The following is an 18,281-nucleotide window of genomic DNA, read 5'->3' as shown; positions in this document are numbered from 1 at the left end:
AATCAAATCTCCCTACCACCTGTGGCAGGGCAGGCAGCAGCGTGAAGTGGCATGGGGAGGGAAGTGCTTGGGGGTGGGCACATGAGAGTCACACCAAGGAGGAAGACTGGATAGAAGATAAAAAGGCATCTCCAAGGAAGGAGCTAGGCTTAAAGGCTGAGGCCACAGTAGGTTAGGGCCAACTGGGCCCTAGAAGGTAGGCCAAGAGGCAAGGTACAGTTAAGGGCTCAGAAAGTGAAGACTGCAGACCTGTGCCAGACAGACTGGGACTCACTCCTCTTGACAAGCCCAACCTGAACCGGTTTAAGTGAGCAATATGGGAATCGCACAGCAGACCTGGCTGCCTGTTGTGTTTTGGTTTCTTTCCCCTATCAAAGCTAATCTTCAGAGGGGCTAAAATATACCTCCAAGGCTGGAGAGAGGGCTTAGCAGTTAAGGTGCTTGTCTGCGAAGCCTGAGGACCCAGGTTCAATTCCCCAGTACCCACATAAGCCAGATATACAAGATAGTGCATGTGTCTGACATTGTGCCTATTCTCTCTGCCTCTTTCTCAAATAAATGAAATGATGGCCATGCCTGTGGCTACCTCAGGAATGGCTACTGATTGGTAGGCCTACCTCCTAGGCCACCCACAAGTGACAAGGTGACCAAGCCATTCTGCATGCCTTTTAGATAGCCAGCTTTGGTAGAGAGGACTCTAGGTGCAACAGAGCAGTACTCCAGCATGACTAGTAGAGGAGCTGTATGTCCCCAGGGTACCCACACCCCTTCCTCTGCAGGACCATGCAAGGCCCCAGCTTCCCAGCATCTGCCACCCTGTGCCTGGAGCGAGGCTGAAGATGAGCAGAGCTCACTGTCACACACGGACACATCCAAGCTTCCAGCAGACATGCTTTGTGAGGTGTGAGTCAGGTAGCATGACTGACCATGAACAGATTGAACATAAACTCCGAAATCCACTGGAACCACAGTGCCAAAATGACTGTTTAAAGCCAAGGAGAGGTGTGAGCATGAGGACCCTCCTGCCCTGTCCCTCATCCATAGTTTGCAGGCTTGCTCCATACCACAGTTCTGAGCTAGGCACTGCCATATGGGGTTCTTGATGTGGTGGCAGTAAACAAGCATCACGGGTGTGGGGGCAGTGAAAGCAAAGCAAGATAAAATAATGTCAGGGTTAAGTACTACAAAGGCCACAGAGCAGAGTGACAGGATAGGACGTGGAAAGTATGGGTGAGTGGACAGGATGTCTTGAGCAGCTGGCAATGGGATAGAGGGACACTGGAATGAGCAGGTCGTCAGTGGGGTTATGAGTTTAGGACCAGCTGCCAAAAGGAAAGCTAAGCCCAGGGGAGGAAGGAGCTGCACAGCTGGAGCAGAGGCAAGGGGGTGGCAGGGCTGTGAAGCCCAGAGTAATGTGCCCAAAAACTCTGGTGCTGAAAAAGGCCCAAAAGTAAGGAGGCTGGATTCAGAGGAGCTGGAGCAGCTCTGATCCAGTCAGTGATTCCTAGAGCCAAGGGCACCAGTGGGATCAGAGGTTAGTGGAAAAGCAGGGGCCAGGCAAGCCAAACCACAGGCCAGGAGATAGGAGCTTTGTGAGGGTCTTGGTTGGGGTTGCTGGGCCCTGAGATGCTCACACTGCCTCATACTTTGGGGATGGGCTGAAAGCAGGGAGCCCAGTGGCAAGAGGGATGCTGTCCCCCAGGCCCTTGGGGTTACCCACAAGATGGCCTAAGCTGCAGGAACATGCCTCTTCTCGACAGGCAGGCAGCCAGTCATCCTGAAGCTTGTTCCACAGCATCCAGGAGCACAGTGAAGGAATCCCTCAACAATCAGTCAGTCAGTCTTGGGGCTCTGTACCATCAGCTGTTCCGTCTATCTTCTGTGTGATGGGAAGGCTTAGAGGGTCCCCTGGGCTAGGACTCTTCCAGCTCATAGCCCTCAATGCCAAGATGGCCTTTTATTTGGCTTGCTGTACCTTCTTGTCAGGCCAGTAAACTATACTTTCCTGGGAATCTGGTTTTGGCATAGGCAGCAGAGACAGCCTGCCTTATAAACCTATGAATCATAGCTGTCAAGCTTCCTAACAAAGGAGGGACAAGGGCTCAGATTCTGGTTTAAGAGATGAGCCTGCCACCAGCAGGTGTCACTCACTCACTCACTGTGTCCCAGTTACCACATCCCAGTGCCACTCTATACTGGGCTCACAGAAAGGAGGGAGTGGAGCCTGCCTGCCTATATGGGGGAGCATCTGCAGCTTCCTGCCATCTAGTTGCTAAGCCTCATGGACTGCAAAGGACAGCTTTACCACAGCTCAGTGAGCCTTCACTTTCCCATGTCCACTGGATTACCACAGGCTGGTATGTAAAAGCACCCACACAGAATGTATGCCATAAGGTATGTGTGGGGGCATGGGGGACCCACCTCTTCCTCCTGACAAAGTACATGTGGGAGGCCTGGAAGGATGACTACTATGAAGAAAGTGGCTGACTTCCTGATAACCAGTTTGGTGGCCCCGAGCACAAGGCCAGCTATGGTTACAGTAGAGACAAAAATGGGTGGCCTGGTGACATCACTGCAACCACTAACCCACACCTCTCCACAAGGAAACTGTGGCCAGGTCCTTCCTCATTGGAGCTGGTATAGGTCTGAGATGTCGAGTGGAAGACAGGCAGGCAGGAAACAAGTGTGGCAAGTATACTGGCCAAGAAAGAGTGCTGCAGCTGTGAGAGGTCCCAAGTCATGAAGGGCAGAGGCAGGGTAGGAAATGAAGGTAATGGGGAGGGTTCAGGCACAGAGGTAAGAAAACAAGGGCCAGTGAGCAGGGCTGTCAGTGGCCTGGACAGGGTGCTGCCACACAGGACCAGCCTACCAGCCTTGACCTGTGGGCAACCCAGCCAAGCCCGGGAAGACAGCCACGAGTGGAAGCCTCACCCAACTCCAGACCGCAGGCCCAGGCACAGCAACCCTCAAGGTGTGTTTACTGTAAGCATCTTAACAACAGATAGAACAAGGGAAGTGATTTGGCAACATGGATGCAGATCCTTGGTCTAAATGGGCTGCCAGCAGCAAAGAGCCATGCAGCAGGCACACAGCTAGTGCTGCCGGGACCGCAGGGACTTTCTGGTCGACTTGGAGACACCAGCCTCCCTCTCCTTCTCAGGGTCGAAGACTTCTGTGTAGAGAACAGCCAGGGAGGCACAGTGAGTGGCACAATGAAGGGGGTGCTCACACATGTCAGCTTGAGTCAATGGCTGTTTCCATGCCAAGAGCACATCCTGTTTCTAAAACCCCCTAACAACTAACCCCTGCGGTGGGCATCACTCCACTTTACCAAGAGAGCTGGAAAATGGCTTTCATGACTCCTTCCCAGGACTGCTGCTGAGAAGCCTTGTCTCAAGCTCTGGGATTGATTTCTACTGGGTTCTAGAGCTCTTTGGAACAAGGCAGACAGCCTTTCTCCGTTCACTCACTCATACAGACCTGCAAACTCGCATACCTCCTGTCTCCAAGGACAACTCATTACCAGCCCTGAGTATGACACCACCCATGGCCAGTTCTGAAAGCCCAGCCCATCCCATGAGCGCCTGGGGGCCACCTACCTGGTATCTCGTGAGGCCAGTAGTCATTACAGTGGGGACAGCGTGGTTCAGAGTTGGACTGGAAATACTTGGCCACACAAGGCAAGTGCATTCTAATACCACAAGTCTCACAGCTCTGACCCTGAAACAAGGGAGGATGATGACCATGGAGCCCCTCTCCAACTTCACATCCCTTCAGGGAAGCTGCATTTGCTGCAGGCTATAGAACTAGAACTGCTAGGACTAGGACCTAAGCAATGCTGGTAACAATTCCATTTGTACTGCAGCTGGAAGAAGCTGAAAACCTCATGTTGCTCCTGCAGCCCTCGCAGCCCCCAGCTCAAGCTCCCTGCCTGCAGACCCTAGGGTGTGGGACGAAGGCAGTCATAGCTGTGCAAAAGGCCAACGGGCAATGTGGATCACATGCTGTAAAATAAGCTGCATGCCAAAGACTCCACGTCTAGGATTCCAGCCATGGAAATCACCCAAGTACCCACGGGTGTATGTGAAGAGGCTGGGCATAAAGCCTGATTGCCAAAGATTTTAAGAAAGTGAAACAGAAGGAAACATGAATATCCAGCCCAGCTGAACAGGGGCAGAACCCTGCAAAGCATGCACTGAACAACTCAGATGACTTCAAAAAGCAGCAATCACTGATGGACACAATGTCTTTTTTGTCACCCACCCACCAAGACAGCAGCAGTTAAAAGAGACTTATGAGAACTTTTCTGGAGAAAATAATCAGCCAACATCTTCAGCTAGAACTGAAGTATGGATGAGGAGACTGAGGATACACAGTAGGGGACAGTGCGATGGTCTGTCACAGGAAGCAGCTCCTGTTAGCTAGTCGGGGGTGCAGACCAGTGGAGGTCCTCACCCAGATGAAGCCCTGGGGAGCCCCAGCCCCAACCTGCCCTGGTACCCGGATGAGGAGACTATGGCAGATGTTACACATCTTCACAGCATCAGGGTAGGTCTCACGGATGAACTGCTCCATCTCCAAGATGGCCCGGCCATGCAGGGTGAACTCCCCTTCCTTCTGCAGGGACACAACACATGTGTACAGGCTCAGTGCCAAATCCTCTGAGTCCCACAAGCCAGAGCCTAGGAAGACACACGGTCTGGATGCTCTGGCCAACACCAACCAATGGTGTGAGCCTTAAGCAAGGGAAACCAGGTTAAGTGTACCCCATGCTACTTAAGCATTCATAAATCTACACAGCTGCCCACACACAAGACCCCATCACAGCCCTGAGGTGTCTCCTCACTGGGTAACACAAGACAGCCCCGGCCAGGCTCCCGCAGCTCCTGCTCCTTCCCATCAGCACACCTCCTTACTCCCAGCCTGCATTCTACAGAAGCTTAAAATGGGGACTCATAAAGAGCACCTGGGCCCATTGTGGGGCACAGTCTATACTTGGGAGAGTCAGGAATCATAAACATTGCCGTTGTCAGTGAGCACCACTGTCTGTCACACAAAGGCTCGGTTGCAGGATATGTTTCCCAAGTTTCCTCAGTGTCACCAAGGGAACAGGTGTGAGCCTGTCAACCACTGTCACTGCTATCTAACCCCACTTCCAGGGGTAAGGGAGCTGGAGATGCTAGTGTAGGGACCAGGGGCACCTGGGAAGAGGCACACTGAAAACTCACCAGGGAGGCAGTGGGTCTTTCGGAGAACTCACAGCAACCCTGATCAGGCTGTGCAAGCCACAGCCACAGCCCTTCTGCCAGGGCCTCTGCCTTTCTCCCTAAGCTACATGGTGAACAAGGAGTTCGACGAGAGATAATGCACAGTGCCAGGCTGAGGGAATGGTGAGGCTGAGAGAGTTGAGGAGCTCACAGGTCTTGAGGCTAAGGCAGCTGGCGCATTGTTACCTGCAACGCCCACGGCTGCTCAGGGCCTTCCTGCAGAAGCAGAACAAGACTCCACTCTGGGAAGGATGGCCTAGAAACACCTCAGCTGCAGACACCAGAGGCAGGGTCCTTTGCTACTGGCAGGGCCCACCTGCCAGTAGCAAAGGGCTAGGAAAAGAGAAACCACCTCACCCTGAGCAGGTACTTCCACTACCTTCTGTAAGTTCTATATACTCTGTCCCCAGAACTTTATCTGCCAGTCCAGTCACCAGCTCAGCAAGTGCCTATAGTGCCAGGTATATTATTCAACAGGTTTACTATTAAAGCCAGCCCCTGCACTGAAAAAGCACACCCCAAAGAGCACACCTAGAACACATCACACAGCCACACCCTCCCAGGCACCACACTGCCACACCCTCCCAGACACGCCCACAGTGCAACACCCTCCCAGGGCTGCCCTTGGGCTCCAAGTCTGCAAGGTGTCTGTGTAAGCAGGCCGCTAAGCTGCAGTGAACATAGCCAGTGGACAGCAGGACAATACAGGGACCACATGTAGTGTGCCCTACAGGCCTGAGACCTGTAACCCTTACCGCCTGTGGTGGTTTGATTCAGGTGTCCCCCATAAACTTAGGTGTTCTAAATGCTAGGTTCCCAGCTGATGGAGACTTGGGAATTAACGCCTACTGGAGGGAGTGTATTGTTGGGGCGGGCTTATAGGTGCTATAGCCAGTTTCCCCATGCTAGTGTTTGGCACATTCTCCTGTTGCTATGGCCCACCTTATGTTGGCCAGAGGTTGATATCTGCCCTCTGCTCATGACATCGTTTTTCCTGTCATCATGGAGCTTCCCCTTGAGCCTGTAAGCCAAAATAAAGCTTTTTTTTTTTTTTTTTTTTTTCCATAAGCTGCTCTTGGTTAGGTGATTTCTACCAGCAATGTGAACACCTAGACACCTGACTGTGTAGCTTTGACCTTTTGGAGCTCAGTTTCAAGAGGAATGTGGGAGTATTTGAAACCTTGGCCTAAGATATGCCTTGCAGTGCTGTAAGTACAGCTTGATGGACTATTCTGGTCAGAGCTGAAAGACCTGAATGCAGTAAGAACTATGGACTGTGAGGTTTGGCTTACGAGGGTGAGAAAGCTTTGCTTGGACTGGGCTAGCAGTTTGTGTGAAAAGCTTGCTGTTATGCTTGTGTCCTGAGAATTTGTACAGGGTTGCTTTGCGTTGAAATGAACTAGTGTGAGCAGAGGAATATAGCACAGAAAAAATAAAATCTTTGAGTGAACTGCTGCCCATTCAGCTGCAATTGAGAGATTACAATCTTTGAGATTGGGCCAGCTGACCTGCACTGGGGCAACAGGAAGAATGTAGACTGTTTTGAAGGGGCCTGAGTACTGAAGGAGTGTCCTGTTCTTCCAAGTCTGCTTTAATACCCCCTGGATTAACAAACTGGCACCCTATCTGGTATTGTGGAGTATAAGAAATACAGAAAAGAGAAGGTCATTGAGTTTGCAAGACAGTCTTGTGTTTTGGAAATGGCCATGGGCAGTGTGAAGAAAGTTTGCTGGATGCCTGCATGGAGACCCCATGGGGCCATGAGGATAACTGAATTGCAGCAGAGACCCAGTGGAGATGCCGGGACCACGAGATGGCTATTAGGGAAAGCTACCAGCCCCGCCCCCCCCCCCCAAAAAAATGAAGTTTTCCATGACAGTAAATAGCCTAGCTGGAGAGGCAGAATTGGAATGCCAGAGAGTTGTTGCTGGTTAGAATTAGAGGACTTGGAGATTTGTCACTAGCTAGAGGTGTTCGACTTGTAGCTATATTTGGCATTTTCCCTGTTTAAATCATATATTGCTTGAGTATTTCTTTGCTATGCCAATGCCATCTTTGCAGTATGAATGTTTATTCTGTGCCATTATGGGTTTTAGTAGTTTTTTTTTTTTTTTTTTTTTTTTGGTGTTATGGCTAAAAGACCTTGGACTATGGGGATATATGAACATCATTGAGATTGATTAAAACTATGGGGGCTTTTAAAATTGGACTGAATGATTGCATTTTACATCATTGATGTTTTAGCAGTTTATGGGGGCCAGGGGAGGAATGTGGTGGTTTGATTCAGGTGTCCCTCATAAACTTAGGTGTTCTGAATGCTAGGTTCCCAGCTGATGGAGATTTGAGAATTTACACTACAGACAGTGTATTTTGGGGGGCAGGTTTATGGGTGTTATAGCCAGTCTCCCCTTGTCAGTGTTTGGCACAGTCCCTTGTTCCTGTTGTCCACCTGATGTTGGCCAAGGAGTGACGTCCACCCTCTGCTCATGCCATCGTTTTCCCTGCCATCATGGAGCTTCCCCTCGAGCCTGTAAGCCAAAATAAACCTCATTTTCCCATAAGCTGCTCTTGGTTAGGTGATTAATGCAAACCTGACTGCAACATTGCCCGTGCCTCTTCTGGCTTTCTTCTAGCAGGCACCCCTCATGATCAGATTTCAAGTGAGTTGCAAGGGTGGGCCCATACCTTTTAAAAATGGGGTCAAAATAATAATAAAGGGGGAACAGAGAATACAGGATGAACCAAAGGCAGGCTTCTCAGAAAGCAAGTGAGGAGCTGCTGTGCCCACAAGCAGCAGCTTCAGGCCACAGGTCTTACTGTCCAGGGAGTAAACTAGAGCTGATGTGGCGGGCCAACAGATTCAGATCTGGCCCCCAAGGGGGCAAAGCTACAACTGAGTCAACTTGAGCCTCTGGAAACAGTGATGCCCTTCATGTGAAAAGAACTGAAGCGTCTGTTCTGCTCCAGCCAGAAGGCTAATCAGGCAGCCTGGTCTTCTCCCAGGTGCACGTGTCGCATTTCTCTACTCCTTACATGGAGAAGCCAAGAGCACAGCCCTCAATAATGCAATGCTAGCAATGCACTCTGAAATGCTTCACCCCACCTGCCCTATGCACCCTGTGAGGAGGAGTCATTTCCATAGTCACAGGTGGCGACAGGGTAGCCCCATGGGCAGGGATCGGGGCCCTGTTCATACTGCTTACTTGCCAGCCTTGGTCTGCACCAGGACTCCTGCTCTACCACTTCGATTGTGGAACCCAAGACAGACCATGAGAGGATCGGGGACCCCAGCCTTCCTCCCATGGATACTGAGAGCTTCAAGCACAGAAATGATCCACCTGAAGGTGCCTTGGCTCCACTGATCAATTTGATGTAAGTATGGACTGGAAAAAATATATATTATTCATTCTAACAAGTAAGCCAAGCTGGGAAGCCATCTAAGTACCTCAATCAGCCATTTGCTCTGCACAAACTTCTGCAGCACGTGCTCCGCTTCTTTCTTCCTCATCTTTTTGCCTTTGAGTTGATCAACTAGGTTCAAAATGTTTGTAGAAGAGGCAAAGCCAGTTTCTGAGTCAATGATCAGTTCTAACTGCAAGAGACAGAGAGGATGCCACATTCATCTATTAAACTGGCAAACAGTATCTCAGTGACCCGCCAACTCTGGCATGGATAGGGCAAGATGACCACTAACACAAGCACATTGGTACTTCAGGAAGACAACTTTATAATATCCATCAACAGACATAAGCATATCTGGTCCTCCTAACAAACCATCCCTGAGCAGCTCTTGTCCCACCCCCACCTTCCTAAAGGAGGCAGCACCTCTCCTCACTCAGAGGCAGAAGAGAGTAGAGCCAGGATGGGTTGAGGATAGAGGTTGCATGGACTTGGGCTAGGCCCACTCCTCTAAGACTTCTCTCCACCACAGAGGAGAAGCCACCAGGAGGTTAGGTGTCTGGTACATGCACAGGTGCCTGGCCCTTATCCTAGATGCTTCTCCAACCCAGAGTCTTGAAAGTCAAGGTTCAATTTGGATAGAGCTAGAGGGAGGCTGGGACATGTTCAGTCTTTTTCACCTATTCTGTTAACTTACATGTGTTTCCAGGACTGAGAACCAGGACTTAGCCAGATATGTGATAGGCAGGTTGAGCAAACCACTCGAAGCCTGGCAGAGCAGGAAGTGAGTCCCTCATTAAAGTGCAGATTTGGGTTCAACATTATGGGCAGGAATGGAGATCCAGGCTCTCCAATAAGATCCCAGGTGATCTGAATAGTCAAGTGGTACAGCCTGTCCCTCCCCAAGAGTCCCTCTGTTACTCATCCCATGGGAATCACACTGGACCAGCCCCAGGTAGCCATGGGGGCCACCCCAACTCTCAAGATTGTGGCGGCAGTTGAGGTAGAAGTTTCTCATTAGAGCAGCCAGGGGGGTAACAGGAGCTACTGTACTTACAGCCTTTCTAAACAGATCCAACTCATTCTCTGCAAAATCTGTAGCCATTTTGGAAACTGAAGTCGTAGCAAGATTCACCTAAAAAACAAGTCCACACAGCTATGAGGCTGTGCCCCACCTGAGTTAATTCACGCTTATCAGAGCCCTCTGGTACAGTTCCTCAAAATAACACTAGAAGGCACCGCCTTGCACATACCAGCGCATAAATGGGTCTCCCATCATCTTCGGTGATTCCTTTCTTTATCTCAATATACAAGGACTCCAAGATGCTATTGATGTTGTTGATGAAATCCTCCAACTTCTCTACAGCCGCACTGCCTAGAAATAAATGGGGGATGGGCTTCACCCAAAAAGCACGCACCTTTTCTCTATCACTCCAAGGCACCTGACCACACAGGCAGCCCTTACAGAAATGGGTAACAGCTCTGTGACCTTGGAAGAATGCCAATAATGTGTGGTTTTCTTTCTTCCCCTGAGTTCTCAGAGATAAGCCAAAACAGATAGTGTGTAGTGAGGCAGAAAGTCCCCAGGAGATGGTTATCAGGAACCAAGAGGCGGCATGGTCTTACTTCCTCTGCACCAAGGCCCCAGCACCTCCATAGTAGTTCCCTCCACTTGGCCACCCATTGCACACCTAAGTCCAGGCCCTGGACTAGTCCCAAGGTGCCATGGTACAGAATCACCTCAGGGTGAGAACAGGCTCATAGGAACACTCACAGCAGGAGAGAGAGTATTCGAGGGCCTTCCATACAACCACCTCCCACTGGCCCTGACACCCCTCCAAGCACAAGCAGGAAAGACACAGAAGTGAACCCAGAGCTACCAGCACTGAACTAAGGAGGCTTGGCTCTAACACTGAACTCTAACCAGTCACCTAACCTGTCTCAACCTGATGCCAGCAGAAGGTCATGGCCAGAGACCTTTGTCAAAGGCCATGAGTCTGAGGGGGAGTGACTTAAGAGTCAGTGTCACTGGGGCTCAGGTGAACAGATACTGCTTAGGCCGGGAGGGAAAGAGGACAGATAAGGATGCAGAGGCTGAGGGATGTGGCCTTTCTCCTGCAGGCAGCAGAGCCTTCTTTAACATGACAGAAGAGGAAGGACATGGTCAGCTTTGTGTGTTAGAATTACCGTTCCTTAATGATGTTTAAACAGAGGAAGTGTTACTGTTTCCATTTAGTAAAATAAATGCAAAAGATTTATGCTTGGGGAAAAAAAAAAATCACTGGGAGACATTCCTTCCCTTCTTCCTCCCTTTATTCCCTCCTGTACCCCCTTCTCTGATTCCAAATAAATAAAAATATATTTATTTAAAATATCACTCTGGGGTTGGAGCAATGACTTAGTGGTTAAAGGCTTGCCTGTGAAGCCTAAGGACCCCGGTTTGAGGCTCGATTCCCCAGGACCCACGTTAGCCAGATGCACAAAGTGGTATATGACTGGAGTTCGTTTGCAATGACTGAAGACCCTGGTGCGCCCATTCTTTCTCTCTCTCTGTCGCTCTCAATATCACTCTGGGGGGTTGGAGAGATGGCTTAGTGGCTAAGGCATTTGACTGCACAACCTTAGGACCCAGGTTCAATTCCCTAAGCCAGCTGCGCAAGGTGGCACATGTATCTGGAGTTTGTCTGCAGCTGCTGGAGGACCTAGCAGTGCCCATTCTATCTCTCTCCTTGCAAATACATACATAAAATATATTTTTTAAAATCAGTCTGAAAAAAACTAAGGGAAGAAAAATACTAAAATCTTTGTAAAGGGCTGGAGAGATGGCTTAGTGGCTAAGGCATTTGCCTACAAAGCTAAAGGATCCTGGTTTGATTCCCCAGGACCAACATATGCCAGATGTACAAGGGGGTGCATGCATCTGGAATTTGTCTTAAATCTCTGTTAAAACCATGAGAGCAGGGCGTGGTGGCATACACCTTTAATTCCAGCACTCCTGAGGCAGAGGTAAGAGGATCTGATCACTGTGAGTTCAAGGCCAGCCTGGGACTACAGAATGAGTTCCAGGTCAGATTGAGCTACAGTGAGACCCTACCACAAAATAAACCAAAACCAAACAAACAAAAGAAACAAGAGAACAAACAAAACCAACTCAGGACAAATGCTAGAAAGGACCCCTCACCCAGCAGATGACTAAAGCTGCTAGCAGGAAAGACAATCAACCAAGGGGTCATCACAAGGACCTTGAGCCTTGTCTGTATTTAACTTCCTATAGAAAACAGCCATTTCTAAGGTCCCTGTCTACCCAAACCAGATAGTTTGAAAGATGGCAACTCTGGAGGAGTGGCAAACAATGGGATTAATGGCCAAAAAAAAACCCCACTAGGGTGGATGTGAATATTCAGGGGTTTAAGCACTTCAGTTTTTTTTTTTAAATATTTATTACTTATTTGCAAGTAAATGGGGGGTGGGGCGGGGAACATACATGGACAGATCAGGACCTATTACCACTGCAAGCAAACTCCAGACACATGCAGCAATTTGTGTAACATGCTTTATATGCATACTGGGGAATAAACCAGGCCTGTCAGGGTTTGTAAAAAGTGCCTCTAAAAACTGAACAATCTCTCCAGCCTCCTCCTGTTGTTTTTAATAAAAGCAAGTTCAATGAAAACTCAACAGTTGCAAACTGGAGGAATGTGGATGTGACAAGATAAAAGAGGAAGAGTGACAATGAAAATGGGGGGCTGGCAAGCATGGGGAAGCATGCCAACCACTGATGTGACCTCTACACCTCTGCCCACTCCACTCCTTCTTCCTGTGACCTCTACACCTCCACCCCACGCTCCCTCCTTCCTCCTGTGATCTCTACACCTCCTCCCCATGCTCCCTCCTTCCTCCTGTGATCTCTACACCTCCTCCCCATGCTCCCTCCTTCCTCCTATGATCTCTACACCTCCTCCCCACGCTCCCTCCTTCCTCCTGTGATCTCTACACCTCCTCCCCATGCTCCCTCCTTCCTCCTATGATCTCTACATCTCCTCCTCACACTCCCCTTCTTCCTCATGTGATTTCTGTACCTTCCTCCTATTGTTGCTTCCCCCCACTAGTCAATTCCAATGTTCTTTTTCTCCTTTGTACCATGGACATGCAAGCTGGCTGTATACTGGCCTGTTTTCTTCGCTGCTCCAAGTCCTTCTCTGACCCTCAAAGCTCTCTGGTTTAGTGAGGCCCGAGGGTATTAGTTCTTCCACAACTACCTGTCACTGGGTTACTATGGGATCCTTCACAGGTACAACCAGCCCTTTCCCCAAAATTGAAGTGTCACCTCCTTCTGAAAGTGACAATTCAAATTGCCCACTAACAAGGTACCTCAAGGGTATCATCCAGAAAAAATGTATGCTGTAGGCAGATCAAAGGCATTCTAATATATTTTACAAGATTTCTTAGTTCCACAATGATGGGGAGACAGTGCTCCAACTCTCTTTTCACACCAGCCTCCCATCAGGTCATCCATTTGGTCTCCTTAACTGTAAACCTTGTATGTTCCTCACAGATCACTGAAGGCCACATCATCTTTCTTCATTCTTGGCTGGAAATAAAACTTTTCTGCTCAGCAGCCCCCCACTTGTCCCACAAAGGCTTTGTTTTTTTGGTGCCTCCATGTAGCCCTAGAGGAGTCTCTTTCCTTTCATCTGTGAAGACCACACATCCTGTTATTTCAATCTCACACATTCCCGGTACACTTTCCCTCCAACCCTCTCAACCACTCAGGGCTCTAGCCACCCAGCTCCCATTCTCCTGGTGACCTCTTGACCAGGCTTTCCCTGACTAGATTAGGGTGTCCAGCTCTGTTGGCCAAAGTTCCCAACCACTTCTTCATCTTGGTCACCACAGTTACAAGTTTGGCACCCACCCAGGAGATGCCTGGTAAAGTCTGGCTAACTCACAGCCTTTTGTCTTTCCCTTGCACATGTGTCCTGAGTAATTCCAGGGACCCATGTACAGAGCAGGAAGCAGAAAGTAAGTCTCTAGAAGTCCAAGGGCCAAGTCAGCTAAGGTGTACACAGAACCCAGGCTGCCCCCACCAAAAAAAAAAAAAAAAAAAAAAAAACAGTCTATGGACATGAGCTAGGGACAAAGGACAAAGGATGGCTGGGACAGGTAGGCCAGAAGAGAGAAGGCCACTCTTACAATGTGCTTGGTGTTCAGCCCCCAGACACTAAGTAGCCCCATGTCCCTTTCCCAGTAGCCACCAAACAACTTCCCTTCTAAGCTGACCAGCATTGGAGTGTTTTGTATGCCATCAAAGATCCCCGATATCATCATTCCATGTCAAGGTCACACCAGGTGGTACTTCATCCCTCAAATCTTTGAACCAGTGAAGGGTCACTGCTCTACTGTTTGGGGGACTATGGTTGAGAAAGAAACCTGCTTGAAAGCCTGTGGAGACACACAGGGCAGGCATATGGCTCCAGTTCTGAGTCTGTGGGCTTGTACCTTGTGACTCAGTGGCAGTTATTTCCAGTCATGAAAGCCCCATGTTGAGGGATTAGAGTTAATTACTAACAAACACTGATTCTCTATTCAGAATCCTGAACCAACCAAAAAGACACACACCAGTACTACCAAAATAGCCAGCAGGCAAAGCAGAATTAGAGGCTGGTCCTGTGATAGTAGTACCCTGCAATCAGCAATGTATAGCACCCAGCTATAAGGAGAGAAGCAGGCCTTGAGTGACCCACCATTGCCTTTGCTCAGGAAGACTTCCTGAAGGACAGCTACACCACACTTGAGCAAGAATGAGCCTCCAAAGCTTAGGTGCCACCTGTTTTGCTACTTGTAAGATGGCATAAGTATTTTTTATAGGCTGTAGAAAAGCAGTGGCTTTTAGGCCAGCCAAAATCATATGACTATAATCCACCTTTCTGTGCACTGGGCACCAGTCACTGGCTTGCTGCATGCATCATTATGACAACTCTGCCACCCTGTAAGGTGAGCTATTAATATCATCTTTATATACAAGAGGCATGGGAAGATGAAATAACTTGCTCAGAGTTTCCCTAACTTGGAAACGTAGCAGGCCCACTGGCCACCAGAGCCTCAGCCCCTGGGCACTACGCCATACTTCTCTGTATAGCAAAAACATTTAGGGCCTTCTCACACCAAAATCAGTACCACACCACCTCTTTGCCTGGTCCCGGAGCTTCAGTTACAAAGAAGAGCTCAATCCAGAGGGAGTAGGGAGTAGACAAAGCATCTGGGCAGAATCCAATGAAGACACCAGAGATGCTGCTAAAGAGGAAGACATGCTGGAAGCAGGCAGCCAACTCCCAGAATGCTCTGAGTTGGGGCTGGTTCCCTGCGTGGTTCACACACACACACATCACTGAAAGAGCTGGTACAGAATGGCAAAGAGATCGGCACTCCTGTCTCTCCAGCAACACCTGCCCAACAGAGGAGCAATGAGAACCTGGACCACAGTCGTGATCCCTGCTGGGGCAGCAGTGAAAAAAACAGACCTCTTCTCACTCAGAGAAGGTGCTCTGCATCAGTTCACTAGACCACCTGTCTCTGCTCTGAACAGTTTCTCCTTTTCTATGAACCTTGTCTAGCTAAGTGAGGACACCCTCTTAAGAGGCCATTGAGCCTAGGACTCACTGTACAGTTGAGCAACAGCTAAGGCTGTGGCCAGAAAGTACTTTTGTTCTAAGCTAGGCACAATGCTATTTGTAGCAGAGAAAATAAACTAAGATCACTATGGGTCCAGCCACCTAGCCTCTGACTGTAAGAAGGTAGCCCTGGTTGACTTGACCAGTAAGCCAAGATCCATGTCAGACCCAGGTGCTGGGCAGAACTGGCTTTTAGAATGCAGACTCCTAGGTGGGGACAAAGGAAAGGCTGATAGGAAGGACACTGTGCCAGGTGTGCAATGGACCCAGAGTTTCCCTTCAGTCTGCAGCTCTTATCAGTCCTGACTTTCAGACCTGTGGTACTAAGGTAAGAATCATCAAAGGTACTTTAAAAGCATGTTGGAGCACAGTGCCTAGAAGGGCATGGTGGAAGGAGTACTTAACTGTGCTCCTTCACAATGATTCCAAGTTCCCACTCTGTGTGGCCACTTCTATGCTTTTGTTTGGATCCCCAACACCTCCAACCCAGAGTGTGATCTGGCCTTGGATAGTTTCCAAAGTCTCCTCAAGCTACCACCATCTGTCCTCCACATATGGCCTGAGTGTAATCAGAACTCACATCCCACGCTAAGAGTGACTCTCATTCTAACTCCATTCCCGTCCCTCACCTGCTAAGCTCCAGTCACACTGATCCTTCTCCCCATCTCAGAACTCCTGCCCAGATCTGCACCCAGGGATCATATCAGTGGCTCCTCCCCAGAGTCGAGGGTCTGAGCACAGCCCCATGTGGGCACATGTCTCCACAAGTCTTGCATACATTTTCCAGTGCACCTTACACTCCCTCCACCTGTCTATAGGTCTTCTTTATTCTCACTTCTCTATTCTGACCAGAATGAAAGCTCCCCAGGAGCTGAGACTCTCTGCCCTATTGAAAACTATGTCCTCAATATAAAAAACAGCCAAGACACAGCATGCTAGGTCTATTCAGGTATTTGACCAAGTGCTGCAGCTTGGATCTTAAATGTCCCCCAAAGGGTCATGTGTCCCTAGCCTGTGAAAAGTGGTGGAACCTTAAGGATGTGGGGCCTAAGAGAAGTAGTTATGTCATTGAGAGTGTCCTTAAAGGGGACCATAGCCCCCTTCTCATGGTTACAAAGCCAAAGGTCCTTCCTTTTTGTTGTGTGTGGTATGCAGGGATGTGTGAACACAGAATATGCACGTGTGTGCAGATGTGCATGTGAAAAGCCAAAAGATGCTGAGTGTCCTCCTCTATCACTTTCCCACCTTATTTTCCACAGAGACTCTCTCACTGAAAATGGAGTTCCTCATTCTTTGGTTAGACTAGCTGACCAGGGAGCCCCAGGGATTCTCTTGTCTCCACCTCCCTCAGCATTGGAGTTATAGTATGCATGGCTAGACCCAGCTTTGGACATGAGTGCTGGTACTCAGGTATTCATTCTTGCACAGAAGGTGCTCTTAACCTACTAAGCCATCTCCCCAGACCCTAAAGATCCCTTTCTAAGTACATGACAATTGCTTGTGTGAATTCTGTATGTTGAAAATTTAGATGTTACTTTGGTGCTAATTTTTGCCATTTTGCAATTATGATCACAGGCAGTTAACCCTCTTGATTACCCAGAAAGGCAAACTGGGGCCAGGTGTGGTGGTGCATGTCTTTGTATCTCAGCACTTGGAAGGCAGAGGTAGGAGGATTACCAATAACTCTAGGCCACCTTGAGACTACATAGTGAATTCCAGGTCAGTCTGGACTAGAATGAAACCCTACTTCAAAAATAAATAAATAAATAAAAGAAGGGCTGGAGAGAGAGCTCAGTGGTTAAAGCACTTGTCTGAAAAGCCTAGTGACCCAAGTTTGACTCCCCAGTACCTACATAAAGCCAGATGCACAAAGTGACACATGCATTTGGAGTTTGTTTGCAGTGGCTAGAATCCTGGCACCATTCTGCCCCCTCCTCTTTCCTCACAAATAAAGTATTAAAAAATAAAAGGAAATTGTAATTGGAGCCAGCTTATTACCACTGAGTCTTCTGTGGGTAAAGGTGCTTACAATGGAGACTGAGCTAAGATGTCAGCATCACTGTGACTAACCATAACAGAATGAAGCCCAATAATGCTCATGAGGCCTGAGGACATGCAAGGACAGAAGTCACATTAGTATCATGCAAAAATCAAATGGAGGCTGGAGAGATGACTTAATAGTTAAGGTGCTTGACTGCAAAGCCTAAGGACCCATAGTCAACTCTACAGATCCCATGTAAGCCAGATGGACAAAAGGTGAGCCAAGCACAAGGTCACACATGACCACTAGGTGGCGCAAGCGTCTGGCGTTTGATTTCGGTGGCTGAGGCAATGGCATGGCAATTCATTCTCTCTCTCTCTCAAATTAAAATAATAAGCAGCAGCAGCAGCAGCAGCAGCAGCCAGGTGTGGTAGCACAAGTCTTTAATCCCAGCACTTGAGAGGCAAAGGTAGGAGGATCACCATGAGTTTGAGGCCACCCTGACACTACACAGTGACTTCTAGGTCAGCCTGGACTAGAGTGAGACCCTACCTTGAAAAACAACAACAAAAAAATTTTTTTAATGAGGAGAGGGGAGGACAATGAAAAGGTTTGACAAAAATTAGGATGATTTAACAAACTTTAACATTCCAGAGATACTGCTCACTAGACTTTCTAATGGCACAAATATTCCAGCTGTTTATTATTTACTATGTAGTTTGTACATGGAAAAATATTCAAGCCTTATTTTTTTTTATTTTTTATTTTTGTTTTTCAAGATAGGGTCTCACTCTGGCCCAGGGGACCTGGAATTCACTGTGGAGTCTCAGGGTGGCCTTGAACTCATGGCAATTCTCCTACCTCTGCCTCCCAAGGGCTGGGATTAAAGGCATGCACCACCACACCCAGCCTGCAAGCCTTAATATTTTTAAATCTCAAATTTTAGATAGTTTATCCTATTTG

At 48.7% G+C, this 18,281-nt stretch overlaps 1 protein-coding gene across 2 annotated transcripts in view; it reads right to left on the bottom strand.

The window, feature by feature from the left end:
- Positions 1–2,961: 2,961 nt before the first annotated feature.
- Nsmce1 (NSE1 homolog, SMC5-SMC6 complex component) overlaps positions 2,962–18,281 on the bottom strand; it is a 32,863-nt gene continuing 17,543 nt past the window's right edge. For both annotated transcript variants that reach the window (XM_045130743.1, XM_004668354.3), the window contains exons 3-8: positions 9,920–10,041; positions 9,724–9,801; positions 8,713–8,859; positions 4,501–4,617; positions 3,600–3,720; positions 2,962–3,172 (exon numbers count right to left, since the gene is read on the bottom strand). In XM_045130743.1, coding sequence (XP_044986678.1) covers positions 3,093–3,172; positions 3,600–3,720; positions 4,501–4,617; positions 8,713–8,859; positions 9,724–9,801; positions 9,920–10,041 — 665 coding nt within the window. In that variant the 3' untranslated portion in view covers positions 2,962–3,092. The remainder of the gene's footprint in view (positions 3,173–3,599; positions 3,721–4,500; positions 4,618–8,712; positions 8,860–9,723; positions 9,802–9,919; positions 10,042–18,281) is intronic.

The sequence above is a fragment of the Jaculus jaculus genome, chromosome 12, assembly GCF_020740685.1.
Source record: "Jaculus jaculus isolate mJacJac1 chromosome 12, mJacJac1.mat.Y.cur, whole genome shotgun sequence".
Classification (NCBI taxonomy): domain Eukaryota; kingdom Metazoa; phylum Chordata; class Mammalia; order Rodentia; family Dipodidae; genus Jaculus; species Jaculus jaculus.
This window is presented reverse-complemented; position numbering and strand designations above follow the sequence as displayed.